The sequence below is a fragment of the Meleagris gallopavo genome, chromosome 27 (genome assembly GCF_905368555.1).
Source record: "Meleagris gallopavo chromosome 27, MGAL_WU_HG_1.1, whole genome shotgun sequence".
NCBI lineage: Eukaryota > Metazoa > Chordata > Aves > Galliformes > Phasianidae > Meleagris > Meleagris gallopavo.
In genome coordinates this window covers 1,485,217-1,510,558 of record NC_139430.1, presented here as the reverse complement: position 1 = coordinate 1,510,558, position 25,342 = coordinate 1,485,217, and the positions used below count along the sequence as shown (strand labels likewise).

At 52.2% G+C, this 25,342-nt stretch overlaps 11 protein-coding genes across 15 annotated transcripts; 6 read left to right on the top strand and 5 right to left on the bottom strand.

Moving 5' to 3' along the window:
• Positions 1 to 2,107: 2,107 nt before the first annotated feature.
• Positions 2,108 to 2,617, top strand: LOC109371027 (scale keratin-like). Of its 2 annotated transcripts, none has more exons than XM_085209918.1 (2): positions 2,108 to 2,343; positions 2,395 to 2,617. In XM_085209918.1, the coding sequence occupies exons 1-2, from the start codon at positions 2,108 to 2,110 to the stop codon at positions 2,615 to 2,617; spliced, it is 459 nt and encodes a 152-aa protein (XP_085066044.1). The 2 variants fall into 2 exon arrangements, with proteins under 2 accessions (XP_085066044.1, XP_085066045.1); XM_085209919.1 differs by having other exon boundaries at positions 2,108 to 2,484; positions 2,539 to 2,617.
• Positions 2,618 to 5,483: 2,866 nt separating this feature from the next.
• On the bottom strand, positions 5,484 to 5,849 carry LOC146542712 (feather keratin 3-like). The gene has a single exon (XM_085209943.1). The coding sequence runs from the start codon at positions 5,847 to 5,849 to the stop codon at positions 5,484 to 5,486; it is 366 nt and encodes a 121-aa protein (XP_085066069.1).
• Positions 5,850 to 6,976: 1,127 nt separating this feature from the next.
• On the top strand, positions 6,977 to 7,342 carry LOC104916561 (feather keratin 3-like). The gene has a single exon (XM_085209939.1). The coding sequence runs from the start codon at positions 6,977 to 6,979 to the stop codon at positions 7,340 to 7,342; it is 366 nt and encodes a 121-aa protein (XP_085066065.1).
• A 2,474-nt stretch (positions 7,343 to 9,816) lies between these two features.
• LOC146542711 (feather keratin 3-like) lies at positions 9,817 to 10,464 on the bottom strand. 2 transcript variants are annotated; one of them, XM_085209923.1, is made up of 2 exons: positions 10,383 to 10,464; positions 9,817 to 10,247 (listed from the first exon to the last, which is right to left on the bottom strand). In XM_085209923.1, exons 1-2 carry the CDS (start codon positions 10,462 to 10,464, stop codon positions 9,817 to 9,819), a joined length of 513 nt encoding a protein of 170 aa, XP_085066049.1. The 2 variants fall into 2 exon arrangements, with proteins under 2 accessions (XP_085066049.1, XP_085066051.1); XM_085209925.1 differs by having other exon boundaries at positions 9,817 to 10,203; positions 10,383 to 10,451.
• An 844-nt stretch (positions 10,465 to 11,308) lies between these two features.
• LOC146542710 (feather keratin 3-like) lies at positions 11,309 to 11,674 on the top strand. Its single transcript, XM_085209942.1, has one exon. The coding sequence runs from the start codon at positions 11,309 to 11,311 to the stop codon at positions 11,672 to 11,674; it is 366 nt and encodes a 121-aa protein (XP_085066068.1).
• A 2,473-nt stretch (positions 11,675 to 14,147) lies between these two features.
• On the bottom strand, positions 14,148 to 14,513 carry LOC146542709 (feather keratin 3-like). Its single transcript, XM_085209941.1, has one exon. The coding sequence runs from the start codon at positions 14,511 to 14,513 to the stop codon at positions 14,148 to 14,150; it is 366 nt and encodes a 121-aa protein (XP_085066067.1).
• An 840-nt stretch (positions 14,514 to 15,353) lies between these two features.
• On the top strand, positions 15,354 to 16,024 carry LOC146542708 (feather keratin 3-like). 2 transcript variants are annotated; one of them, XM_085209929.1, is made up of 2 exons: positions 15,354 to 15,439; positions 15,625 to 16,024. In XM_085209929.1, exons 1-2 carry the CDS (start codon positions 15,354 to 15,356, stop codon positions 16,022 to 16,024), a joined length of 486 nt encoding a protein of 161 aa, XP_085066055.1. The 2 variants fall into 2 exon arrangements, with proteins under 2 accessions (XP_085066055.1, XP_085066056.1); XM_085209930.1 differs by having other exon boundaries at positions 15,367 to 15,435; positions 15,638 to 16,024.
• A 2,096-nt stretch (positions 16,025 to 18,120) lies between these two features.
• LOC100543747 (feather keratin 3-like) lies at positions 18,121 to 18,748 on the bottom strand. Its single transcript, XM_085209940.1, has 2 exons — positions 18,681 to 18,748; positions 18,121 to 18,505 (listed from the first exon to the last, which is right to left on the bottom strand). Exon 2 carries the CDS (start codon positions 18,484 to 18,486, stop codon positions 18,121 to 18,123), a length of 366 nt encoding a protein of 121 aa, XP_085066066.1. The 5' UTR covers positions 18,487 to 18,505; positions 18,681 to 18,748.
• An 861-nt stretch (positions 18,749 to 19,609) lies between these two features.
• Positions 19,610 to 19,975, top strand: LOC146542707 (feather keratin 3-like). The gene has a single exon (XM_085209938.1). The coding sequence runs from the start codon at positions 19,610 to 19,612 to the stop codon at positions 19,973 to 19,975; it is 366 nt and encodes a 121-aa protein (XP_085066064.1).
• Positions 19,976 to 22,434: 2,459 nt separating this feature from the next.
• LOC146542706 (feather keratin 3-like) lies at positions 22,435 to 23,047 on the bottom strand. Its single transcript, XM_085209967.1, has 2 exons — positions 22,928 to 23,047; positions 22,435 to 22,860 (listed from the first exon to the last, which is right to left on the bottom strand). The coding sequence occupies exon 2, from the start codon at positions 22,798 to 22,800 to the stop codon at positions 22,435 to 22,437; it is 366 nt and encodes a 121-aa protein (XP_085066093.1). The 5' UTR covers positions 22,801 to 22,860; positions 22,928 to 23,047.
• Positions 23,048 to 23,641: 594 nt separating this feature from the next.
• LOC104917257 (scale keratin-like) lies at positions 23,642 to 24,312 on the top strand. 2 transcript variants are annotated; one of them, XM_085209927.1, is made up of 2 exons: positions 23,642 to 23,727; positions 23,913 to 24,312. In XM_085209927.1, exons 1-2 carry the CDS (start codon positions 23,642 to 23,644, stop codon positions 24,310 to 24,312), a joined length of 486 nt encoding a protein of 161 aa, XP_085066053.1. The 2 variants fall into 2 exon arrangements, with proteins under 2 accessions (XP_085066053.1, XP_085066054.1); XM_085209928.1 differs by lacking the exon at positions 23,642 to 23,727 and having other exon boundaries at positions 23,932 to 24,312.
• Positions 24,313 to 25,342: the final 1,030 nt, after the last annotated feature.

Below are 25,342 nucleotides of genomic sequence, written 5' to 3'. Positions count from 1 at the left end.
GAGATATTGAAAGTCCATTGGAATGTCCTCATAAAACTTGGGGACAGTTTTCAGTATTATAGTACAGGAAATTTCCTGATCTGGAAAAGCTCATAGTTTAGAAACAATATGTGATATGAAGATTACTAGGTTGATAATTATGATGATTACGATAACCATCATAATGATATGGTATTAAAATAATGCTGTAAAGAAAGAAACCTCAGCAAATGCCACTATTTTCTTTTCCCAGTGATTTCCCAGCTCATAATTGCTTTCTGCTGAGAGATGCTGTCAATCATCATCTTTTATGCAAGTTCAGTTGTAGACCAGGATCAAGGACTCCAGAATCAAGCAAGCTAGGAATTAATTGAATCTCAGGAAAATGTACCTTTTCAAACTCACGGAATAAACTAAGCTGAGTGTTTTGAGTATCTGAATGCTTATTTCTGATATTCACAGGGAATCTGGCACTTCAGACACTGATCTGATCTTAAAGGTGATGCTTTTACCTGTTGGAAATACAAGTGGAAGAGTGGCAGAAACCCTTAACAGCTGCAAATGATCTTCAATTTACATTATGAACATCCAAAATTTGTTCACTATTGCCTTATGTAAGGTACTTAGAACTCTCAGCAGGTTATTTGTGATAAAGTATCATCATTGTATGACAAAGCAAAAGAAGCATTAACTATGTATAAGCAGCTTACTACATGATGCAACTCCAAAGAGGATAGAAAACTGATGTTAGTTTCATGAATCGTGTTTTAGGATGAAAGATGTGCTCATTTCACCCATCACTGTTTTAGATCAAAGACCCTTGCGTGACGTAACGTGTTATGTTGCATGATAATTGGAATCAAGTAATAAGCAAAAACAGAAAGCAAGAGAATTTCATCACTTTATGGAGGTATCAATACAAAAAATGTGTCATGTCAGCTTATTAACTTGATGTCACAAAACCAGCCTCTCACCCCTCAGGCAGTCTGTGCTGTATAAAAGCACTCTCCACTCAGGGTTCTTCCAACCTCATCTCTTCATCTGCTCTTCTTGGTGAATTGGGTAAGTTTGAATCTGCTCTTTATGACTACTGTAATATCTCTTTTCTATGTGATTTAATGCTGGATGGTCTCTAATTAGTACTGATGAGTAAAATTGTAGGTGAAAATTCTACAGAAATGATTTAAAGGATTATGCACAACCATATTCAGTGCTGGCATTTACTTTCAAAACCAACCAAAATTTTCTTGATAGGACATAGAAAGTTGATTATCAGTTTACTTCCAACAGTTGAAGAAATGATGTGACAAGTCCAGTATTTGTTGCTCTTTCAGTAACCCAGATAAATAAACAGAAAATTTTGAAAAAAGTTTAAATCTACATGGTTGATGGGAAATGTTTCCACTTAAAAGTGGACTTTCCATTATGTCTATTATAGATCACTCAAGTTGCTTTAAAATGAACTCAAGAAAAATGGGCATGAATGCTATCAGATTAGGCACTGAATTAGAGAAAAAACACGAAGGAAACGAGAGGTGTTTCTTAACAATAAGGAATCATGCAGAGAACTTAAGGAGGTAACTAGTGAAGAGCTGTTTTTTGGTGCTGATGGAAGTGAGTCATTTGGAGGGAGATTAGCTACAGCGCATTTTAATATGGAGTTCTAAACTCTTTAGCAAAACTGGTCGTAAATATCTTTGCCACAATCTAGTGTTTAGAAAAGGGGGACAATAGCCTTTGCAATTCCACTGGAATGGTCTCATCAAACAAGTTACTGAGCAAATCTGAATAGTCAGTGGTTTATAATCCTTCTCTCAGTAAGGCTCAGCACAGAGAAGAGTGGTAGTAAAGATGAGCTAGAGTCATGAAATTATGCATAACACAACACTGGGTTCTTGGGGACTTCGAGTCCAGTGCTGATCCAATGACTCACCAAAGAATCCCAGGAAATAGTTTTGCTGCTTTGATTTTTCAATTCTAATGCATATGGAGGAATTAGTGTGCTTCAAAGGACTATTTTGTTGAAAGAAAGGTAGAGAACTCTATAGTGGTTATAGTCATGCAAATAATGCCTTGAGCTTAATACAATCAACCTGGTATTATACAGATTGACTTCCATTCCTAAGAGATGTCCTGCTATGACCTGTGCCCCACCAACATCGGTGGCATCAGCCGTCCCCAGCCCATCGCTGACAGCGGGAATGAGCCATGCATCCGGCAGTGCCCTGACTCCACAGCTGTGATCCAGCCACCTGCTGTTGTTGTCACCTTCCCTGGTCCCATCCTCAGCTCCTTCCCCCAGGATTCAGTTGTGGGATCCTCCGGAGCACCTGTCCTTGGGGGCTCCTCCCTGGGCTACGGAAGGTCTTCCCTGGGCTCTGGGGGCCTGTATGGCTATGGGGGCTCCTCCCTGAGCTCTGGGGGCCTGTATGGCTATGGGGGCTCCTCCCTGGGCTCTGGAGGCCTGTATGGCTATGGGGGCTCCTCCCTGGGCTCTGGGGGCCTGTATAGCTATGGGGGCTCCTCCCTGGGCTCTGGGGGCCTGTATGGCTATGGTAGACCCTATGGTTCTGGCTATTGCAGCCCTTACTCTTACCGGTACAACAGGTACCGCTGTGGCAGCTGCGGACCCTGCTAAGTTATGCAGGAATATTTCCTGCATGGGAGTGAACCAGCAAATGGGCAGTACTATCCTGATCCTCAGCTGAGTTCCTGAATAAGGGGCTAAGCATCAACAATTTCTTCTTAATTCAGTGGAGTCAGAATAGCTCCTTAAATCTCATTTCTAATTTTTTTTTTTTTTTCTCAGTCACCTGTTTCATTTCTTCTTCTTTGCCCTGTCAGTGGCCAGGCATGTTCAACTTCATCCATGTCCCCAAAGGTTATTTCTGGGCCCTGCTCTGGCTGCTGCATGGGAGAAACCTGAAGAAGCACCATTCCTGAAGCCCTGGGGCCTCCTTTTCACCAGAGCCTGTTGCATTTCTGTTCTTGTGTCCTTTACTGCCTATACAATAAAGCAAGCCTGTATCTAATGCTTGACTCCAGTTTTTCTTTGCAGTCCCTGTAGGGGTTCAGGTGTCCCTTCCCCTGTGTGTGGCCTGCCTCCCACCCAGGGCAGGTTTTCAGCCCACTTATATTCCTGGCTGAGATGTCTTGGGTGAGAGCCCTTGGTAGCTCTCACATAGTCCTGCAGTGAAGGAAGCTATCTGCCCAGTTTTCCTTTGCTACTGAGATGGAATTATCTTGCATCTCCTCTACGCTGATTATTTCAGCTGTCAAACTTCCAGTGTTTGGTTAGAGTTTAGTGCTGTTTTTGTTTTTAAATCTTGCATAAGTTACTAGAACATATCACTGTGTTCATATATAAAGTGATAAACCTGTCTTGAAGTTCTGTCAAATTACGTTCAGAAAAAGGAACAATAGGAGGAAGATAAATGGGAGATGATTTTTAAGATAGGTATCTGATGAGCAGTGATCAAGCGCTACCTTTTCACTTCTAAGCTAATTGTTGCCTCAAGGAAGTTTTGGCCAAGCCCGTACATCAGCTGAATGAAGTATGAAGAAACATACTTTTTTTTTTAAGTGGAAACATGCTTTACAGATGTTTTAGGGATTATTTCACAGGCACTTTCAATGAAAAAGTGAATGTGTGATTTCTTGAGCTTAGCCCTCAGCACTGTGAAGTAGCAATCCAGAATTTAATTGATAATTTTACTGTCCCCTAAGTATGTGGGTATGTCAGATCGCTCTATGCTGAAAGTAGCAATGAGGTGAAATCAAAAGTAGCCTGACTATTGCATAATGCATCTTGTTTTTATTTTAATATAATATTTTATGTTTACTCATTTAAAAAATACATATTGAGAATATTGCAATCTAAAAAAAAAATGACCCTCATCAAAAGCCTCTCCCATTTTCTTGGCTCCCATTACCACCTGCCCTCGTGGTCCTGGGCTTTTTGTTGGGGATTTGTAGGAAGCTGGGATGGTGCTGAAGTCTGCAGGGCTCAGATGAGGATGTTTTGGTCTCCCCCAAGGGACCCACAAATGGGCAAGCAACACATGCAGCCGGAATGGAGAAGGTCTCCTGCCTTTTTGGTACAAGGAGATTCCTTTCCGTTCCTGCTGCTGCCCTCCAGTCTCACATATGTTGATGCAAGGACACTGCTGTGCTGATTTCTCTGGAGCTAAACAACTAGCATCCTACTTTATGCCATGCCAACCTGCATCTCTTTGGCTCAGGCACCTCTTGAATTGAGCAAAGCCCTGATTCCTCCCAGCTGGCTCATTAACTGCAGCAATTTTACAAAACTGAGATGATTGATTTTTCTCTGTTTCTCTTGTTTCTCTTCTCCTCAACACCGGGATCCCCATTCTCATGCACATCTCTGAAAGGTACTTAGGTGCTGAACATGTGAGCTTCTCCTACCAAACTTCCAATGGATTTGCTGAGAGTACCAGGCAAGCTGCAAGCCAGCTGAAACTAGATGCATATTGTGTTAGACAGCAAGTGCCTAGCCCAAGATAACAAGATTGGTGAGAGCTATTATCACCCAACTAACACGATTGCATAGCTTTATTTGAGCTGGTTGATTGTTCAGGGTGAGGTCATGTCTAGTTGCAAAACAGTGTGTAACTATATTCTTTTAGTCTGTATCTAATATCATTTGAGAACTAAAGGAATGGATGGTGGTTACTGGTTGATTACTTAAGGCTTAATCTTGGAAAAACTGCCCTTAACTGTATGCATTAGTGGCACTGGTTCATCATTTAGAAGCATTCCAATTAACATGCAGTTAGAACAAAGTTGATTGGCATTAAAGGGGAGGGAATCAAACTTTGAGACTGGAAAAGCAAGATAGTTTAATAGATGGGAGTGACAGCAAAGGAATGATTTTTGTTCATTAACAAAGCAAAAAGCCATGCATCTGCTGACTAGGGAGAAAAGATTCTGGAGCAATACAAGCCAAAAAAAAAAAAAAAAAAAAAAAAAGGAAGAGAAGATCTCAATGCAGTGCCCAAAGCAAGGAAACTGGAGGTCTGCAGAAGGCATGGGGATGTAAGTCACAGAGGCAAGCGGAGCAGCCTTGCTTTCTGACAGGACATTTCCTAACGTGTCATGGTGCTATGTGAGCCAGAGCTGCCATAGTCAGGGGCTTTGACTCAAGGAAACACAGCCTGGTGTAGAAGGAAGCTGAGACTGTCCTGTCCAAATGGACTGGCCATGTACAGGGGAAGAGAGCTCTAGAGCTCCCATGCTCCCTGAAAATAAAAGACAAATATTCAAGTGTTGGATGCAACCTTGTTTAATCATAAAGGCAAGAAAGAACACAACAAACAGCAGAGATGCGTACTAGACCCAGGTAGGCAAGAGATGCCTGGGGCTTCAGGAGAGGTGTTTCTCGAGGCATCTTCAAGGCAGTGGCCAGCACAGGATCCAGAAAGGATCATGCATTCATGAATGGGATGAGGAAGGAGCAGGAAGAGAGGAGGCATGGCCTGTGCTTAGCAGGGCCCACAGGTGTTCCAGAACTTCCTGCTGTAGAGGGGCAAGGGGCAGGGGCTGCAGGCAGGAGAAGCGTAGGGTCTGCCAAAGGTGCAGAGGCCCCCCGAGCCCTGAGTGGCCCCGGCGCCGTAGAGGCCCCCCAGCCCCAGGGAGCCCCCAAAGGCGGGTGCTCCGGAGGAGCCCACCACGGCTTGTTGGGGGAAGGAGCTGAGGATGGGGCCGGGGAAGGTGACGACAACGGGCGGTGGCTGGATGAAGGCCGTTGAGTCGGGGCACTGGCGCGCGCACAGCTCGTTGCAGCTCTCAGCGATGGGCTGGGGCACGGCAACGCTGGTTTTTGGTGGGCACAGGTCGTAGCAAGACATCTTGGTGTGAGAGAGATGAGCCTGCAATGGAAAGCCACAAGATGAAGCGTGAGAGAGACGATGCCCTAGCAGAACAAAGCGAGTGACTAGGGACTGCTCTACATGCAGCAGGACCATAGCCTCTGTTGTTGTTGCAGCACCTTGCTCTCCTGCCTGGGAGACCCACTCCAGAGCCAGCCACAGGAGGGCCAGTCACTCACCCTTTCCCCAAGCTGAGCCAGGAAGCAGTGGTGGTTGCTGGTGCTCACACAGGGCAGTGCTTTTATGGGGGCTGGTGAACATGGGGAGGAGCTGGCTGTGGTGGGGGCACGTGGCTATCAGCGGCCAAACCCCAATCTCTGATGTGCGTACCATGGGGCTGTTTTGCTGATCTTGTTTCCTTGGCTGCCCACACCCACTCCCTCAGCCCCTACAATTACCCTGCTCGGATGCTGGCCAGCCCTCTGCTAATGGGCAAATTAGGCCTTCTGCCCTCTCATCCCCTGCCTGTGTAAGAGAGAAGGGAAGGTGACAAGTGCTGAGTGGCAGTTCCTTGCATGCCACAGCACTTCCCCAGGGGCATAGTTTTGCTGTGTCCACATGCCACCTGTGCAAAGCCTCAGGGAGGAGCAGGTCAAAGCACTGGGAAAGGAGAAGGTCTGGCCCAGGCCTCCTGCAAGCCAGCGTCTGAGTGACAAATACTCTATTCTTGTTACCTGCAGAGGCGCGAGGTGATGAAATACCAAATCAAAGGCACTCCTCTCAGTCATTACCTGCTCAGCACTGCACGGTCAGTTCACGAAGCAGGAAGAGGAGGGAATGCAGTAAAGAGGCCTGTACTGGTCCAGCGAGGGGCTGCTGACAGAGGGAGAGTGGGAGCAGGCCAGCCTGGCTTCAACATCAGGGAGTGCCACCTCTGCCCATTGGCCCAGCAGGTGATGAGTCGTGTCTCATCCTGGATAAAAGCTGGGACTGAGAGGAGCTCTGCCAAGCACTGCTCTGGCCTCCTTCTCCTTGGGAACAGGGTAAGTCCAAGAGCACTTCTGCTCCAGACACAGGCCTGTGCCTGGGCTGTGCCTGACTTGCTGCCATCTGCCGCTGTGTGACACTGTCTGCCCCCTTGCAGAGCTCCATCCCATCACACCAAGATGTCTTGCTACGACCTGTGCCCACCAAAAACCAGCGTTGCCGTGCCCCAGCCCATCGCTGAGAGCTGCAACGAGCTGTGCGCGCGCCAGTGCCCCGACTCAACGGCCTTCATCCAGCCACCGCCCGTCGTCGTCACCTTCCCCGGCCCCATCCTCAGCTCCTTCCCCCAGCAAGCCGTGGTGGGCTCCTCCGGAGCACCTGCCTTTGGGGGCTCCCTGGGGCTGGGGGGCCTCTACGGCGCCGGGGCCACTCAGGGCTCGGGGGGCCTCTGCACCTTTGGCAGACCCTACGCTTCTCCTGCCTGCAGCCCCTGCCCCTTGCCCCTCTACAGCAGGAAGCTGTGGAACACCTGTGGGCCCTGCTAAACTCAGGCCCTGCCTGCTCCCAGCATCACCTTCGTCCTCACATGCCTGAACTCCTGGGCCTGGAGTGTTGAGGAGTGCTGAGCATCTCCAGCTATGGCAGAGACCTGAGCAGATGGTAGTGCTGGCACCTTTGCATGCTTTGCCCAGTTCTCCTGCCCATTCCTCTTCTTCCATGGACTTCAACATGAACCTGGCTGGGCTTTTCTCCTCTATCCCCGTCTCCTTATGTTCTGGGAACAATAAAGTTTTCCTGCATTCGCAAATGCCTTCTCCCTCTCTTTGTTGTTCTTTCAAATAAGTACCAGGTGCTTTTGTGACAGCTGAGGTTGAGTAAATCCTGCTGATAAGGATCCCAGGTTTTCCTTCGTACTGTGGGTGTGCTTAAAGTAGATATGGCAGAGGGGTCCTTTTGGTGGGGCTTTGGGAGCTGTGGAAGGAACGGAGAGGAGGACGGTGCTGACCACACTCCCTTGCCCATCCTCCTCAGCTGTGCAGTGGGACCGCTCTGCCAAGTCGTGCTGCTCTGTAGATCTACAGCAGGAGCTCAGGCTCAAAGCAGAATCACAGAATCACAGGAACACCAAGGTTGGAAAAGACCTACAAGATCAATGAGTCCAACCATCCACCTATCTTCAATAGTTCTCACCACACCTGATCCCTCAACACAGCGTCCAAATGTTCTTTGAACACCTCCAGGTTCAGACAGCCCACCACCTCCCTGGGCAGACCATTGCACTGCCTGACCACTCTTTCAGAGAACTAGTTTTTCCTAACGTCCAGCGTAAATCTCCCCTGGCACAGCTGGAAGCCATTCTTTCTAGTCCTATCACCACTTACGCAAGAGAAGAGGCTCACCCCCGGCTCACCACAACCTCCATTCAGGTAGTTAAACAAACAAACAAACAAACAAATAAATAAGCACAGGGGAGGCTGGAGAGTGGTCACTGGAAAATACTGCCCTTGCTTATTGCACTGCCAGTTCCTGGCTGGAATACAGCCTTACAGAAACAGATGTTTGCAGGGGCCACAAAAGGGAAACGTGAGCCTCAAATGTGCCCTGAGGCTGTGATCACTAGGAATGTGAATGGCATCAGCCATAACCTGGAAGCAGGCTGAGTATTGATCACCTGTCTTGATCTTTCTGGTATCAGAATGTGCTGACAGCCATTCACAAATCAGCCTGCTGGTGGCACGTGAATTAAGTTCATCAGTGGTATCAAAGCAGATGTGCTGGGACCACAGGTTATGTGGGGACCACTTGTTCTAGAATGGGGTGAATCACTGGATCTCCAACTTATCAGCAGCGAGGCCTATGTTGGGCTGGGTGACGTAAAGCTCTGACCCCTCTATTGTCAGACGTGTCTCTGGAGTCATTGTTTTCCTCTGAGGAATGAGTGAGTCACTTGAGATCTTGTGAAAAAATCTGAATCTAGGCTACGATTGAATGCATTTGAGGAAGAAAACAGCCTGAAGAGGAGAAGATGCAGGTGACAGAAGTTTTAAAGTAAACTTAGTAGAGGAGATAATGAGAAATACCTCTTTTTACTCTATGCATTTTTGACTGTGTATTCTCTTATTTGTTAGAAATTCAGCTCAGTGTTTAGCTACGTAAACGATGGCGTGTGAGGGAAAGTCTTAATGCTTCATGAGAGGAACATTACCTATGCTGTTAGGAATAATCTCTCCAATGAGAGCGTAGATAAGCACAGATGCTCTCCAGGATAGTAGTGTGGTCAATGTCCAGGAAGAAAGTTTCAATCTGCGGTGTCAGGTGTTGGAGCCTTTATCTTTGGTATGGGTTCCCTTTGATTTTATGATACCCAGTAATTGTCTGTAGTGGCTGTTGGCAGCACAGCTTGAACGCGCACTTGGAGAGGATGATTTTCAAGAAGTTTCCTCACAACTTAATCTGCGCCTTCAGATTGGGCATGGAGGGGATATTGCTGAGGCCAAGGGAGTTGGCAAAGACCCACCCAAGAGGGCGGCTAGCAGGTCTCAGATGCCATGCTGGCACATTTTCTGCTGGTCAGGGAGAATCCTACATTCAGACAGGGCTCATGTAGATGGGCAACAGCACAGTGTGAGCCAGAGGTGGCATGGCCAGGGTCTTTGACCCATGGAAACACAGACTGGCTAAGCTGGGGGCTGAGAGCCAGTTTGGGGCCAGGTGTGGGGCCTGTGCGTGGGAGAAGGGAGCCCTGGGGCAGCCATTGTGCCCAGGAAGAAAAGCCCAAGATTCAAACATTGGATGCATATTAATTTTATTGTAAAGACAGGAAAGGACACAAGATAAAGACGTACTGCAGTCCAAGGCAGGAAGGAGGTGCCTGGGCCTTCAGGAGCAGTGTTTCTTGAGGCATCTTCAAGGCAGTGGCCAGCACAGGGCCCAGTTCAGGGCCATAAAAGACAAAGTGGGCATCACAGATCAGCATGGAGAATGAGGAAGGAAGAGGAGAGGAGTCTTGCGGCTGGGTTTAGCAGGGCCCACAGGTGTCCCAGAGCTTCCTGCTGTAGCGGGGCAAGGGGCAGGGGCTGCAGGCAAAAGAAGCGTAGGGTCTGCCAAAGGTGCAGAGGCCCCCCGATCCCTGAGTGGCCCCGGCGCCGTAGAGGCCCCCCAGCCCCAGGGAGCCCCCAAAGGCGGGTGCTCCGGAGGAGCCCACCACAGCTTGCTGGGGGAAGGAGCTGAGGATGGGGCCGGGGAAGGTGACGACGACGGGCGGTGGCTGGATGAAGGCCGTTGAGTCGGGGCACTGGCGCGCACACAGCTCGTTGCAGCTCTCAGCGATGGGCTGGGGCACGGCAACGCTGGTTTTTGGTGGGCACAGGTCGTAGCAAGACATCTTGGTGTGAGAGAGATGAGCCTGCAATGGAAAGCCACAAGATGAAGTGTGAGAGAGACGATGCCCTAGCAGAACAAAGCGAGTGACTAGGGACTGCTCTACATGCAGCAGGACCATAGCCTCTGTCGTTGTTGCAGCACCTTGCTCTCCTGCCTGGGAGACCCACTCCAGAGCCAGCCACAGGAGGGCCAGTCACTCACCCTTTCCCCAAGCTGAGCCAGGAAGCAGTGGTGGATGCTGGTGCTCACACAGGGCAGTGCTTTTATGGGGGCTGGTGAACATGGAGAGGAGCTGGCTGTGGTGGGGGCACGTGGCTATCAGCGGCCAAACCCCAATCTCTCATGTGCGTACCATGGGGCAGTTTTGCTGATCTTGTTTCCTTGGCTGCCCACACCCACTCCCTCAGCCCCTACAATTACCCTGCTCGGACGCTGGCCAGCCCTCTGCTAATGGGCAAATTAGGCCTTCTGCCCTCTCATCCCCTGCCTGTGTAAGAGAGAAGGGAAGGTGACAAGTGCTGAGTGGCAGTTCCTTGCATACCACAGTACTTCCCCAGGGGCATAGTTTTGCTGTGTCCACATGCCACCTGTGCAAAGCCTCAGGGAGGAGCAGGTCAAAGCACTGGGAAAGGAGAAGGTCTGGCCCAGACCTCCTGCAAGCCAGCGTCTGAGTGACAAATACTCTATTCTTGTTACCTGCAGAGGCGCGAGGTGATGAAATACCAAATCAAAGGCACTCCTCTCAGTCATTACCCGCTTAGCACTACACAGTCAGTTCACGAAGCAGGAAGAGGAGGGAATGCAGTAAAGAGGCCTGTACTGGTCCAGCGAGGGGCTGCTGACAGAGGGAGAGTGGGAGCAGGCCAGCCTGGCTTCAACATCAGGGAGTGCCACCTCTACCCATTGGCCCAGCAGGTGATGAGTCGTGTCTCATCCTGGATAAAAGCTGGGACTGAGAGGAGCTCTGCCAAGCACTGCTCTGGCCTCCTTCTCCTTGGGAACAGGGTAAGTCCAAGAGCACTTCTGCTCCAGACACAGGCCTGTGCCTGGGCTGTGCCTGACTTGCTGCCATCTGCCGCTGTGTGACACTGTCTGCCCTCTTCAGAGCTCCATCCCATCACACCAAGATGTCTTGCTACGACCTGTGCCCACCAAAAACCAGCGTTGCCGTGCCCCAGCCCATCGCTGAGAGCTGCAACGAGCTGTGCGCGCGCCAGTGCCCTGACTCAACGGCCTTCATCCAGCCACCACCCGTCGTCGTCACCTTCCCCGGCCCCATCCTCAGCTCCTTCCCCCAGCAAGCCGTGGTGGGCTCCTCCGGAGCACCCGCCTTTGGGGGCTCCCTGGGGCTGGGGGGCCTCTACGGCGCCGGGGCCACTCAGGGCTCGGGGGGCCTCTGCACCTTTGGCAGACCCTACGCTTCTCCTGCCTGCAGCCCCTGCCCCTTGCCCCTCTACAGCAGGAAGCTCTGGAACACCTGCGGGCCCTGCTAAACAGGCCCTGCCTGCTCTCAGCATCACCTTCGTCCTCACATGCCTGAACACCTGGGCCTGGAGTGTTGAGGAGTGCTGAGCATCTCCAGCTATGGCTGAGGCCTGAGCAGATGGTAGTGCTGGCACCTTTGCATGCTTTGCCCAGTTCTCCTGCCCATTCCTCTTCTTCCATGGACTTCAACATGAACCTGGCTGGGCTTTTCTCCTCTATCCCCGTCTCCTTATGATCTGGGAACAATAAAGTTTTCCTGCATTCGCAAATGCCTTCTCCCTCTCTTTGTTGTTCTTTCAAATAAGTACCAGGTGCTTTTGTGACAGCTGAGGTTGAGTAAATCCTGCTGATAAGGATCCCAGGTTTTCCTTCGTACTGTGGGTGTGCTTAAAGTAGATATGGCAGAGGGGTCCTTTTGGTGGGGCTTTGGGAGCTGTGGAAGGAACGGAGAGGAGGACGGTGCTGACCACACTCCCTTGCCCATCCTCCTCAGCTGTGCAGTGGGACCGCTCTGCCAAGTCGTGCTGCTCTGTAGATCTACAGCAGGAGCTCAGGCTCAAAGCAGAATCACAGAATCACAGGAACACCAAGGTTGGAAAAGACCTACAAGATCAATGAGTCCAACCATCCACCTATCTTCAATAGTTCTCACCACACCTGATCCCTCAACACAGCGTCCAAACGTTCTTTGAACACCTCCAGGTTCAGACAGCCCACCACCTCGCTGGGCAGACCATTGCACTGCCTGACCACTCTTTCAGAGAACTATTTTTTCCTAACGTCCAGCGTAAATCTCCCCTGGCACAGCTGGAAGCCATTCTTTCTAGTCCTATCACCACTTACGCAAGAGAAGAGGCTCACCCCCGGCTCACCACAACCTCCATTCAGGTAGTTAAACAAACAAACAAACAAACAAATAAATAAGCACAGGGGAGGCTGGAGAGTGGTCACTGGAAAATACTGCCCTTGCTTATTGCACTGCCAGTTCCTGGCTGGAATACAGCCTTACAGAAACAGATGTTTGCAGGGGGCCACAAAAGGGAAACGTGAGCCTCAAATGTGCCCTGAGGCTGTGATCACTAGGAATGTGAATGGCATCAGCCATAACCTGGAAGCAGGCTGAGTATTGATCACCTGTCTTGATCTTCCTGGTATCAGAATGTGCTGACAGCCATTCACAAATCAGCCTGCTGGTGGCACGTGAATTAAGTTCATCAGTGGTATCAAAGCAGATGTGCTGGGACCACAGGTTATGTGGGGACCACTTGTTCTAGAATGGGGTGAATCACTGGATCTCCAACTTATCAGCAGCGAGGCCTATGTTGGGCTGGGTGACGTAAAGCTCTGACCCCTCTATTGTCAGACGTGTCTCTGGAGTCATTGTTTTCCTCTGAGGAATGAGTGAGTCACTTGAGATCTTGTGAAAAAGTCTGAATCTAGGCTATGATTGAATGCATTTGAGGAAGAAAACAGCCTGAAGAGGAGAAGATGCAGGTGACAGAAGTTTTAAAGTAAACTTAGTAGAGGAGATAATGAGAAATACCTCTTTTTACTCTATGCATTTTTGACTGTGTATTCTCTTATTTGTTAGAAATTCAGCTCAGTGTTTAGCTACGTAAACGATGGCGTGTGAGGGAAAGTCTTAATGCTTCATCAGAGGAACATTACCTATGCTGTTAGGAATAATCTCTCCAATGAGAGCATAGATAAGCACAGATGCTCTCCAGGATAGTAGTGTGGTCAATGTCCAGGAAGAAAGTTTCAATCTGCGGTGTCAGGTGTTGGAGCCTTTATCTTTGGTATGGGTTCCCTTCTAATTCATGATACCCAATAATTGTCTGTAGTGGCTGTTGGCAGCACAGCTTGAACGCGCACTTGGAGAGGATGATTTTCAAGAAGTTTCCTCACAACTTAATCTGCGCCTTCAGATTGGGCATGGAGGGGATATTGCTGAGGCCAAGGGAGTTGGCAAAGACCCACCCAGGAGGGCGGCTAGCAGGTCCCAGATGCCATGCTGGCACATTTTCTGCTGGTCAGGGAGAATCCTACATTCAGACAGGGCTCATGTAGATGGGCAACAGCGCAGTGTGAGCCAGAGGTGGCATGGCCAGGGTCTTTGACCCATGGAAACACAGACTGGCTAAGCTGGGGGCTGAGAGCCAGTTTGGGGCCAGGTGTGGGGCCTATGCATGGGAGAAGGGAGCCCTGGGGCAGCCATTGTGCCCAGGAAGAAAAGCCCAAGATTCAAACATTGGATGCATATTAATTTTATTGTAAAGACAGGAAAGGACACAAGATAAAGACGTACTGCAGTCCAAGGCAGGAAGGAGGTGCCTGGGCCTTCAGGAGCAGTGTTTCTTGAGGCATCTTCAAGGCAGTGGCCAGCACAGGGCCCAGTTCAGGGCCATAAAAGACAAAGTGGGCATCACAGATCAGCACGGAGAATGAGGAAGGAAGAGGAGAGGAGTCTTGCGGCTGGGTTTAGCAGGGCCCGCAGGTGTTCCAGAGCTTCCTGCTGTAGCGGGGCAAGGGGCAGGGGCTGCAGGCAGGAGAAGCGTAGGGTCTGCCAAAGGTGCAGAGGCCCCCCGAGCCCTGAGTGGCCCCGGCGCCATAGAGGCCCCCCAGCCCCAGGGAGCCCCCAAAGGCGGGTGCTCCGGAGGAGCCCACCACGGCTTGCTGGGGGAAGGAGCTGAGGATGGGGCCGGGGAAGGTGACGACGACGGGCGGTGGCTGGATGAAGGCCGTTGAGTCGGGGCACTGGCGCGCGCACAGCTCGTTGCAGCTCTCAGCGATGGGCTGGGGCACGGCAACGCTGGTTTTTGGTGGGCACAGGTCGTAGCAAGACATCTTGGTGTGAGGGATGGAGCTCTGCAAGGGGGCAGACAGTGTCACACAGCAGCGTGTGGCTGTGCCCCAGGCACAGGGGCCTGAAGAAGGCCCAGGTTTGGGCAGGAGAAGTGCTCTTGGACTTACCCTGTTCTCAAGGAGATGGTGGTCAGAGCTGTGTTTTGGAGATTCCCATATGGGCCCAGCTTTTATCCAGGCTGGAACATGGCTCATTAAATGCTGGGCCAATGGGTAGAGGTGGCACTCCCTGATGCCGAGGCCGGGCTTTCCTGCCCCTGCCCTCCCTGAGTCAGCAGCCTGTGGCTCAACCAGTTCAGGACCCTTTGCTGCCTTCCCTCACATTTCTGCTTCGTGGACCAAACGTGTAATGCTGAGCCAGCTGTGACCGAGATGAGCGCCTTTGATTTGGTGTTTCGTCATCTTGCCCCTCTGCAGATAACAAATGTGCATTCATCACTCAGGTTCCGGTGTGCGGGAGACTTTGGCTAAGATTTCTCCTATCCCCAAAGAACTATTCTGCTCGTCGCTCGGAGGAGGTGGCATGGGACCAGTGAGACATCAGATACTTGGGAACAAGCTGTGGCACTCAGGGTGCTGCCACTCAGCCTGTGTCACACTCCCTGCCCTCTAAGATAGACAGAGGATGAGAGGGCAGCAGGGCTAATTTGCTGATTAGCAGTGGGATGGTGAGTGTCTGAGTGGGGTAATTGGAGGGGCTGAGAGAGCAGGTCGGGGCTGCTGAGGCAACAGCATCAGCAAAACATCCCCGTGGCATGCAGGGAGGAGTTTGGAGTTTGGCTGCTGAGGTCCACGTGCCCCCCTCACGGACAGCTCCTCCCCATGCACACCAGCCCCCATAAAAGTGCTGCCCTGGGTGAGTGCTGGCATTCAGCTCTCTTGCCTGGCTCAGCTCGCAAAAAGGGTGAGTGGCTGGACATCCTCCGGTAGGGGCTGGAGTGGGCTTCCCAGTCAGAAGAGCGGGGGATTGAGGGCTGACTATGGCTGGGCAGCAATGGCAGAGTCTCCAGCCCTGCTGAGTGCAGGGAAGCCCATGATAAGAGGATCTGCTCTGCCAGGACAGCTTTTCACTCACAACTTCAACCTCTTGTAGGTTTGCTTTGCAGGGAAATCTCTCTCACACCAAGATGTCTTGCTACGACCTGTGCCCACCAAAAACCAGCGTTGCCGTGCCCCAGCCCATCGCTGAGAGCTGCAACGAGCTGTGCGCGCGCCAGTGCCCCGACTCAACGGCCTTCATCCAGCCACCGCCCGTCGTCGTCACCTTCCCCGGCCCCATCCTCAGCTCCTTCCCCCAGCAAGCCGTGGTGGGCTCCTCCGGAGCACCCGCCTTTGGGGGCTCCCTGGGGCTGGGGGGCCTCTATGGCGCCGGGGCCACTCAGGGCTCGGGGGGCCTCTGCACCTTTGGCAGACCCTACACTTCTCCTGCCTGCAGCCCCTGCCCCTTGCCCCACTACAGCAGGAAGCTCTGGGACACCTGTGGCCCCTGCTAAACTCAGGCCCTGCCTGCTCCCAGCATCACCAGCATTCCATCGTGCTCAAACTCCTGGGCCTGGAGTGTTGAGGAGTGCTGGGCATCTCTAGCTACGGCTGAGGCCTGAGCAGCTGGCAGTACTGGCTCCTTTGCATGCTTTGCCCAGTTCTCCTGCCCATTCCTCTTCTTCCATGGACTTCAATGTGAACCTGGCTGGGCTTTTCTCCTCTATGATCTGGGAACAATAAAGTTTTCCTGCATCCGCAAATGACTTCTCCCTCTCTTTGTTGTTTTTTCAAATAAGTACCAGGTGCTTTTGTGACAGCTGAGGTCAGGCAAATCCTGCTGATGTGGATCTCAGGTTTTCCTTCCTCCTGTGGGAGTGTTTAAAATAGATATGGCAGAGGGGGCTTTTTGGTGGGGCTGAGGGAGTTGGGGAAAGGACAGAGCAGGATGGTGCTGACCACGTTCTCTCTTGCCCATCTTCCTCAGCTGTGCAGTGGGACCTGCCCCACCAAGTCATGCTGCTCTGTAGAAGCACCGCATGAGCTCTGGAACAAAGCACAGGGGAGGCTGCGGAGTGGTCGTTTGGAAATACTGCTCTTGCTTATTGCTCTGCCAGTAGCTGGCTGGAAAACTGCCTTAAGAAACCAACATGGGCAGGTTGCCGCAAGAGTGGAGCATGACACAGCCATATGCCTTGAGGCTGTGATCACTGGGAAAGTGGATGGCATCAGCCATAATCTGGAAGAAGGCTGAGAATGGGTCAGATGTCTAGATCATTCTGGTGTTAGGCAATGCTGACATCCATTCACAAGTCAGCTGGGGGCCTACAGATTAAATTCATAAGTAGCATCGAAGTGGGGGGACTGTGTCCGTGGCATAGTTGGTAACTACTTGTTCTAGAATGGGGAGAATCACTAGCTCTAAAACTCAGCAGAAGCCAGGTGGAGCGTCTGAAGCTCTGATCCCTCTGCGGTGAAGGATTTCTCTGGGTCATCTTTTTCCTCTGAGGACTGAGTGAGTCACTTGTGATCTTTGAGGGAAAGTCTGGATCAGGGCTATGATTACTGCACTGAATGCAGTTGAGGAGGAACGTGGCCTGAAGAGCAGAAGATCCAGATGACAGAAGCTTTAAGACGAAGTTAGAAGAGGAGATAACAAGAAATATCTGCTCTTTACTAGAAGCATTTTTGACTGTGTCCTCTGTAATTTGTTAGAAATTCAGATCAGTGTTTTGCTATGCAAGGAGGTGAGATGTAAGGGAATGGCTTAATGCTTAATGAGGGGAAGTTTAACTAACTGTGTTCTTAAGAAAAATCTCTGCAATGAGAGGATGGACAAGCACAGATGCTCTCCAGGGAAGTAGTGTGGTCAATGTCCAGGAAGAAAGTTTCAATCAGTAGTGTCAGGTGTTGGAGCCTTTATCTTCGGGATGGGTTCCCTTCTAATTCATGATACCCAATAATTGTCTGTAGTGGCTGTTGGCAGCACAGCTTGAACGCGCACTTGGAGAGGATGATTTTCAAGAAGTTTCCTCACAACTTAATCTGCGCCTTCAGATTGGGCATGGAGGGGATATTGCTGAGGCCAAGGGAGTTGGCAAAGACCCACCCAGGAGGGCGGATAGCAGGTCTCAGATTGCATGCTGGGACATTTCCTGCTGGTCAGGGAGAATCCTACATTCAGACAGGGCTAATTGAGATGAGCAGCAGCGCAGCGTGGGTCAGAGGTGGCATGGCCAGGGTCTTTGACCCATGGAAACACTGACTGGCTAAGCTGGGGGCTGAGAGCCAGTTTGGGGCCAGGTGTGGGGCCTGTGCGTGGGAGAAGGGAGCCCTGGGGCAGCCATTGTGCCCAGGAAGAAAAGCCCAAGATTCAAACATTGGATGCATATTAATTTTATTGTAAAGACAGGAAAGGACACAAGATAAAGACGTACTGCAGTCCAAGGCAGGAAGGAGGTGCCTGGGCCTTCAGGAGCAGTGTTTCTTGAGGCATCTTCAAGGCAGTGGCCAGCACAGGGCCCAGTTCAGGGCCATAAAAGACAAAGTGGGCATCACAGATCAGCATAGAGAATGAGGAAGGAAGAGGAGAGGAGTCTTGCGGCTGGGTTTAGCAGGGCCCACAGGTGTCCCAGAACTTCCTGCTGTAGCGGGGCAAGGGGCAGGGGCTGCAGGCAGGAGAAGCGTAGGGTCTGCCAAAGGTGCAGAGGCCCCCCGAGCCCTGAGTGGCCCCGGCACCGTAGAGGCCCCCCAGCCCCAGGGAGCCCCCAAAGGCGGGTGCTCCGGAGGAGCCCACCACGGCTTGCTGGGGGAAGGAGCTGAGGATGGGGCCGGGGAAGGTGACGACAACGGGCGGTGGCTGGATGAAGGCCGTTGAGTCGGGGCACTGGCGCGCGCACAGCTCGTTGCAACTCTCAGCGATGGGCTGGGGCACGGCAACGCTGGTTTTTGGTGGGCACAGGTCGTAGCAAGACATCTTGGTGAGAGAGATGAGCCTGCAATGGAAAGCCACAAGATGAAGCGTGAGAGAGACGATGCCCTAGCAGAACAAAGCGAGTGACTAGGGACTGCTCTACATGCAGCAGGACCATAGCCTCTGTCATTGTTGCAGCACCTTGCTCTCCTGCCTGGGAGACCCACTCCAGAGCCAGCCACAGGAGGGCCAGTCACTCACCCTTTCCCCAAGCTGAGCCAGGAAGCAGTGGTGGATGCTGGTGCTCACACAGGGCAGTGCTTTTATGGGGCTGGTGAACATGGGGAGGAGCTGGCTGTGGTGGGGGCACGTGGCTATCAGCGGCCAAACCCCAATCTCTCATGTGCGTACCATGGGGCTGTTTTGCTGATCTTGTTTCCTTGGCTGCCCACACCCACTCCCTCAGCCCCTACAATTACCCTGCTCGGACGCTGGCCAGCCCTCTGCTAATGGGCAAATTAGGCCTTCTGCCCTCTCATCCCCTGCCTGTGTAAGAGAGAAGGGAAAGTGACAAGTGCTGAGTGGCAGTTCCTTGCATACCATAGCACTTCCCCAGGGGCATAGTTTTGCTGTGTCCACATGCCACCTGTGCAGAGCCTCAGGGAGGAGCAGGTCAAAGCACTGGGAAAGGAGAAGGTCTGGCCCAGGCCTCCTGCAAGCCAGCGTCTGAGTGACAAATACTCTATTCTTGTTACCTGCAGAGGCGCGAGGTGATGAAATACCAAATCAAAGGCACTCCTCTCAGTCATTACCCGCTGAGCACTACACAGTCAGTTCACGAAGCAGGAAGAGGAGGGAATGCAGTAAAGAGGCCTGTACTGGTCCAGCGAGGGGCTGCTGACAGAGGGAGAGTGGGAGCAGGCCAGCCTGGCTTCAACATCAGGGAGTGCCACCTCTGCCCATTGGCCCAGCAGGTGATGAGTCGTGTCTCATCCTGGATAAAAGCTGGGACTGAGAGGAGCTCTGCCAAGCACTGCTCTGGCCTCCTTCTCCTTGGGAACAGGGTAAGTCCAAGAGCACTTCTGCTCCAGACACAGGCCTGTGCCTGGGCTGTGCCTGACTTGCTGCCATCTGCCGCTGTGTGACACTGTCTGCCCTCTTCAGAGCTCCATCCCATCACACCAAGATGTCTTGCTACGACCTGTGCCCACCAAAAACCAGCGTTGCCGTGCCCCAGCCCATCGCTGAGAGCTGCAACGAGCTGTGCGCACGCCAGTGCCCCGACTCAACGGCCTTCATCCAGCCACCGCCCGTCGTCGTCACCTTCCCCGGCCCCATCCTCAGCTCCTTCCCCCAGCAAGCCGTGGTGGGCTCCTCCGGAGCACCCGCCTTTGGGGGCTCCCTGGGGCTGGGGGGCCTCTACGGCGCCGGGGCCACTCAGGGCTCGGGGGGCCTCTGCACCTTTGGCAGACCCTACGCTTCTCCTGCCTGCAGCCCCTGCCCCTTGCCCCTCTACAGCAGGAAGCTCTGGAACACCTGCGGGCCCTGCTAAACAGGCCCTGCCTGCTCCCAGCATCACTAGCATCAACTCATTCCTGAACACCTGGGCCTGGAGTGTTGAGGAGTGCTGAGCAGCTCCAGCTACGGCTGAGGCCTGAGCAGATGGTAGTGCTGGCACCTTTGCATGCTTTGCCCAGTTCTCCTGCCCATTCCTCTTCTTCCATGGACTTCAACATGAACCTGGCTGGGCTTTTCTCCTCTATCCCCATCTCCTTATGATCTGGGAACAATAAAGTTTTCCTGCATTCGCAAATGCCTTCTCCCTCTCTTTGTTGTTCTTTCAAATAAGTACCAGGTGCTTTTGTGACAGCTGAGGTTGAGTAAATCCTGCTGATAAGGATCCCAGGTTTTCCTTCGTACTGTGGGTGTGCTTAAAGTAGATATGGCAGAGGGGTCCTTTTGGTGGGGCTTTGGGAGCTGTGGAAGGAACGGAGAGGAGGACGGTGCTGACCACACTCCCTTGCCCATCCTCCTCAGCTGTGCAGTGGGACCGCTCTGCCAAGTCGTGCTGCTCTGTAGATCTACCGCATGAGCTCAGGCTCAAAGCAGAATCACAGAATCACAGGAACACCAAGGTTGGAAAAGACCTACAAGATCAATGAGTCCAACCATCCACCTATCTTCAATAGTTCTCACCACACCTGATCCCTCAACACAGCGTCCAAACGTTCTTTGAACACCTCCAGGTTCAGACAGCCCACCACCTCCCTGGGCAGACCATTGCACTGCCTGACCACTCTGTCAAAGAACTAGTTTTTCCTAACGTCCAGCGTAAATCTCCCCTGGCACAGCTGGAAGCCATTCTTTCTAGTCCTATCACCACTTACGCAAGAGAAGAGGCTCATCCCCGGCTCACCACAACCTCCATTCAGGTAGTTAAACAAACAAACAAACAAACAAATAAATAAGCACAGGGGAGGCTGGAGAGTGGTCACTGGAAAATACTGCCCTTGCTTATTGCACTGCCAGTTCCTGGCTGGAATACAGCCTTACAGAAACAGATGTTTGCAGGGGGCCACAAAAGGGAAACGTGAGCCTCAAATGTGCCCTGAGGCTGTGATCACTAGGAATGTGAATGGCATCAGCCATAACCTGGAAGCAGGCTGAGTATTGATCACCTGTCTTGATCTTCCTGGTATCAGAATGTGCTGACAGCCATTCACAAATCAGCCTGCTGGTGGCACGTGAATTAAGTTCATCAGTGGTATCAAAGCAGATGTGCTGGGACCACAGGTTATGTGGGGACCACTTGTTCTAGAATGGGGTGAATCACTGGATCTCCAGCTTATCAGCAGCGAGGCCTATGTTGGGCTGGGTGATGTAAAGCTCTGACCCCTCTATTGTCAGACGTGTCTCTGGAGTCATTGTTTTCCTCTGAGGAATGAGTGAGTCACTTGAGATCTTGTGAAAAAGTCTGAATCTAAGCTACGATTGAATGCATTTGAGGAAGAAAACAGCCTGAAGAGGAGAAGATGCAGGTGACAGAAGTTTTAAAGTAAACTTAGTAGAGGAGATAATGAGAAATACCTCTTTTTACTCTATGCATTTTTGACTGTGTAATCTCTTATTTGTTAGAAATTCAGCTCAGTGTTTAGCTACGTAAACGATGGCGTGTGAGGGAAAGTCTTAATGCTTCATGAGAGGAACATTACCTATGCTGTTAGGAATAATCTCTCCAATGAGAGGATAGATAAGCACAGATGCTCTCCAGGATAGTAGTGTGGTCAATGTCCAGGAAGAAAGTTTCAATCTGCGTTGTCAGGTGTTGGAGCCTTTATCTTTGGGATGGATTCCCTTTGATTTTATGATACCCAGTAATTGTCTGTAGTGGCTGTTGGCAGCACAGCTTGAACGCGCACTTGGAGAGGATGATTTTCAAGAAGTTTCCTCACAACTTAATCTGCGCCTTCAGATTGGGCATGGAGGGGATATTGCTGAGGCCAAGGGAGTTGGCAAAGACCCACCCAGGAGGGCGGATAGCAGGTCTCAGATTGCATGCTGGGACATTTCCTGCTGGTCAGGGAGAATCCTACATTCAGACAGGGCTCATGTAGATGGGCAACAGCGCAGTGTGAGCCAGAGGTCTTTGACCCATGGAAACACAGACTGGCTAAGCTGGGGGCTGAGAGCCAGTTTGGGGCCAGGTGTGGGGCCTATGCATGGGAGAAGGGAGCCCTGGGGCAGCCATTGTGCCCAGGAAGAGAAGCCCAAGATTCAAACATTGGATGCATATTAATTTTATTGTAAAGACAGGAAAGGACACAAGATAAAGACGTACTGCAGTCCAAGGCAGGAAGGAGGTGCCTGGGCCTTCAGGAGCAGTGTTTCTTGAGGCATCTTCAAGGCAGTGGCCAGCACAGGGCCCAGTTCAGGGCCATAAAAGACAAAGTGGGCATCACAGATCAGCACAGAGAATGAGGAAGGAAGAGGAGAGGAGTCTTGCGGCTGGGTTTAGCAGGGCCCGCAGGTGTTCCAGAGCTTCCTGCTGTAGCGGGGCAAGGGGCAGGGGCTGCAGGCAGGAGAGGCGTAGGGTCTGCCAAAGGTGCAGAGGCCCCCCGAGCCCTGAGTGGCCCCGGCGCCATAGAGGCCCCCCAGCCCCAGGGAGCCCCCAAAGGCGGGTGCTCCGGAGGAGCCCACCACGGCTTGCTGGGGGAAGGAGCTGAGGATGGGGCCGGGGAAGGTGACGACGACGGGCGGTGGCTGGATGAAGGCCGTTGAGTCGGGGCACTGGCGCGCGCACAGCTCGTTGCAGCTCTCAGCGATGGGCTGGGGCACGGCAACGCTGGTTTTTGGTGGGCACAGGTCGTAGCAAGACATCTTGGTGTGATGGGATGGAGCTCTGCAAGGGGGCAGACAGTATCACACAGCAGCGTGTGGCTGTGCCCCAGGCACAGGGGCCTGAAGAAGGCCCAGGTTTGGGCAGGAGAAGTGCTCTTGGACTTACCCTGTTCTCAAGGAGATGGTGGTCAGAGCTGTGTTTTGGAGATTCCCATATGGGCCCAGCTTTTATCCAGGCTGGAACATGGCTCATTAAATGCTGGGCCAATGGGTAGAGGTGGCACTCCCTGATGCCGAGGCCGGGCTTTCCTGCCCCTGCCCTCCCTGAGTCAGCAGCCTGTGGCTCAACCAGTTCAGGACCCTTTGCTGCCTTCCCTCACATTTCTGCTTCGTGGACCAAACGTGTAATGCTGAGCCAGCTGTGACCGAGATGAGCGCCTTTGATTTGGTGTTTCGTCATCTTGCCCCTCTGCAGATAACAAATGTGCATTCATCACTCAGGTTCCGGTGTGCGGGAGACTTTGGCTAAGATTTCTCCTATCCCCAAAGAACTATTCTGCTCGTCGCTCGGAGGAGGTGGCATGGGACCAGTGAGACATCAGATACTTGGGAACAAGCTGTGGCACTCAGGGTGCTGCCACTCAGCCTGTGTCACACTCCCTGCCCTCTAAGATAGACAGAGGATGAGAGGGCAGCAGGGCTAATTTGCTGATTAGCAGTGGGATGGTGAGTGTCTGAGTGGGGTAATTGGAGGGGCTGAGAGAGCAGGTCGGGGCTGCTGAGGCAACAGCATCAGCAAAACATCCCCGTGGCATGCAGGGAGGAGTTTGGAGTTTGGCTGCTGAGGTCCACGTGCCCCCCTCACGGACAGCTCCTCCCCATGCACACCAGCCCCCATAAAAGTGCTGCCCTGGGTGAGTGCTGGCATTCAGCTCTCTTGCCTGGCTCAGCTCGCAAAAAGGGTGAGTGGCTGGACATCCTCCGGTAGGGGCTGGAGTGGGCTTCCCAGTCAGAAGAGCGGGGGATTGAGGGCTGACTATGGCTGGGCAGCAATGGCAGAGTCTCCAGCCCTGCTGAGTGCAGGGAAGCCCATGATAAGAGGATCTGCTCTGCCAGGACAGCTTTTCACTCACAACTTCAACCTCTTGTAGGTTTGCTTTGCAGGGAAATCTCTCTCACACTAAGATGTCTTGCTACGACCTGAGCCCACCAAAAACCAGCGTTGCCGTGCCCCAGCCCATCGCTGAGAGCTGCAACGAGCTGTGCGCGCGCCAGTGCCCCGACTCAACGGCCTTCATCCAGCCACCGCCCGTCGTCGTCACCTTCCCCGGCCCCATCCTCAGCTCCTTCCCCCAGCAAGCCGTGGTGGGCTCCTCCGGAGCACCCGCCTTTGGGGGCTCCCTGGGGCTGGGGGGCCTCTACGGCGCCGGGGCCACTCAGGGCTCGGGGGGCCTCTGCACCTTTGGCAGACCCTACGCTTCTCCTGCCTGCAGCCCCTGCCCCTTGCCCCGCTACAGCAGGAAGCTCTGGGACACCTGTGGCCCCTGCTAAACTCAGGCCCTGCCTGCTCCCAGCATCACCAGCATTCCATCGTGCTCAAACTCCTGGGCCTGGAGTGTTGAGGAGTGCTGGGCATCTCTAGCTACGGCTGAGGCCTGAGCAGCTGGCAGTACTGGCTCCTTTGCATGCTTTGCCCAGTTCTCCTGCCCATTCCTCTTCTTCCATGGACTTCAACGTGAACCTGGCTGGGCTTTTCTCCTCTATGATCTGGGAACAATAAAGTTTTCCTGCATCCGCAAATGACTTCTCCCTCTCTTTGTTGTTTTTTCAAATAAGTACCAGGTGCTTTTGTGACAGCTGAGGTCAGGCAAATCCTGCTGATGTGGATCTCAGGTTTTCCTTCCTCCTGTGGGAGTGTTTAAAATAGATATGGCAGAGGGGGCTTTTTGGTGGGGCTGAGGGAGTTGGGGAAAGGACAGAGCAGGATGGTGCTGACCACGTTCTCTCTTGCCCATCCTCCTCAGCTGTGCAGTGGGACCTGCCCCACCAAGTCATGCTGCTCTGTAGAAGCACCGCATGAGCTCTGGAACAAAGCACAGGGGAGGCTGCGGAGTGGTCGTTTGGAAATACTGCTCTTGCTTATTGCTCTGCCAGTAGCTGGCTGGAAAACTGCCTTAAGAAACCAACATGGGCAGGTTGCCGCAAGAGTGGAGCATGACACAGCCATATGCCTTGAGGCTGTGATCACTGGGAAAGTGGATGGCATCAGCCATAATCTGGAAGAAGGCTGAGAATGGGTCAGATGTCTAGATCATTCTGGTGTTAGGCAATGCTGACATCCATTCACAAGTCAGCTGGGGGCCTGCAGATTAAATTCATAAGTAGCATCGAAGTGGGGGGGCTGTGTCTGTGGCATAGTTGGTAACTACTTGTTCTAGAATGGGGCGAATCACTAGCTCTAAAACTCAGCAGAAGCCAGGTGGAGCGTCTGAAGCTCTGATCCCTCTGCGGTGAAGGATTTCTCTGGGTCATCTTTTTCCTCTGAGGACTGAGTGAGTCACTTGTGATCTTTGAGGGAAAG

Bases quoted from the DNA above. Each gene is read 5' to 3' on its own strand.
- LOC109371027 (XM_085209918.1), top strand. From the start codon at position 2,108: ATGTCCTGCTATGACCTGTGCCCCACCAACATCGGTGGCATCAGCCGT. The intron at 2,344-2,394 runs GTCTTCCCTGGG...CTCCTCCCTGAG, and splicing joins TCCTCCCTGGGCTACGGAAG to CTCTGGGGGCCTGTATGGCT.
- LOC146542712 (XM_085209943.1), bottom strand. From the start codon at position 5,849: ATGTCTTGCTACGACCTGTGCCCACCAAAAACCAGCGTTGCCGTGCCC.
- LOC104916561 (XM_085209939.1), top strand. From the start codon at position 6,977: ATGTCTTGCTACGACCTGTGCCCACCAAAAACCAGCGTTGCCGTGCCC.
- LOC146542711 (XM_085209923.1), bottom strand. From the start codon at position 10,464: ATGTTCACCAGCCCCCATAAAAGCACTGCCCTGTGTGAGCACCAGCAT. The intron at 10,248-10,382 runs GTGAGTGACTGG...TTGTTCTGCTAG, and splicing joins TGGCTCAGCTTGGGGAAAGG to GGCATCGTCTCTCTCACACT.
- LOC146542710 (XM_085209942.1), top strand. From the start codon at position 11,309: ATGTCTTGCTACGACCTGTGCCCACCAAAAACCAGCGTTGCCGTGCCC.
- LOC146542709 (XM_085209941.1), bottom strand. From the start codon at position 14,513: ATGTCTTGCTACGACCTGTGCCCACCAAAAACCAGCGTTGCCGTGCCC.
- LOC146542708 (XM_085209929.1), top strand. From the start codon at position 15,354: ATGCACACCAGCCCCCATAAAAGTGCTGCCCTGGGTGAGTGCTGGCAT. The intron at 15,440-15,624 runs GTGGCTGGACAT...AACCTCTTGTAG, and splicing joins TCAGCTCGCAAAAAGGGTGA to GTTTGCTTTGCAGGGAAATC.
- LOC100543747 (XM_085209940.1), bottom strand. From the start codon at position 18,486: ATGTCTTGCTACGACCTGTGCCCACCAAAAACCAGCGTTGCCGTGCCC.
- LOC146542707 (XM_085209938.1), top strand. From the start codon at position 19,610: ATGTCTTGCTACGACCTGTGCCCACCAAAAACCAGCGTTGCCGTGCCC.
- LOC146542706 (XM_085209967.1), bottom strand. From the start codon at position 22,800: ATGTCTTGCTACGACCTGTGCCCACCAAAAACCAGCGTTGCCGTGCCC.
- LOC104917257 (XM_085209927.1), top strand. From the start codon at position 23,642: ATGCACACCAGCCCCCATAAAAGTGCTGCCCTGGGTGAGTGCTGGCAT. The intron at 23,728-23,912 runs GTGGCTGGACAT...AACCTCTTGTAG, and splicing joins TCAGCTCGCAAAAAGGGTGA to GTTTGCTTTGCAGGGAAATC.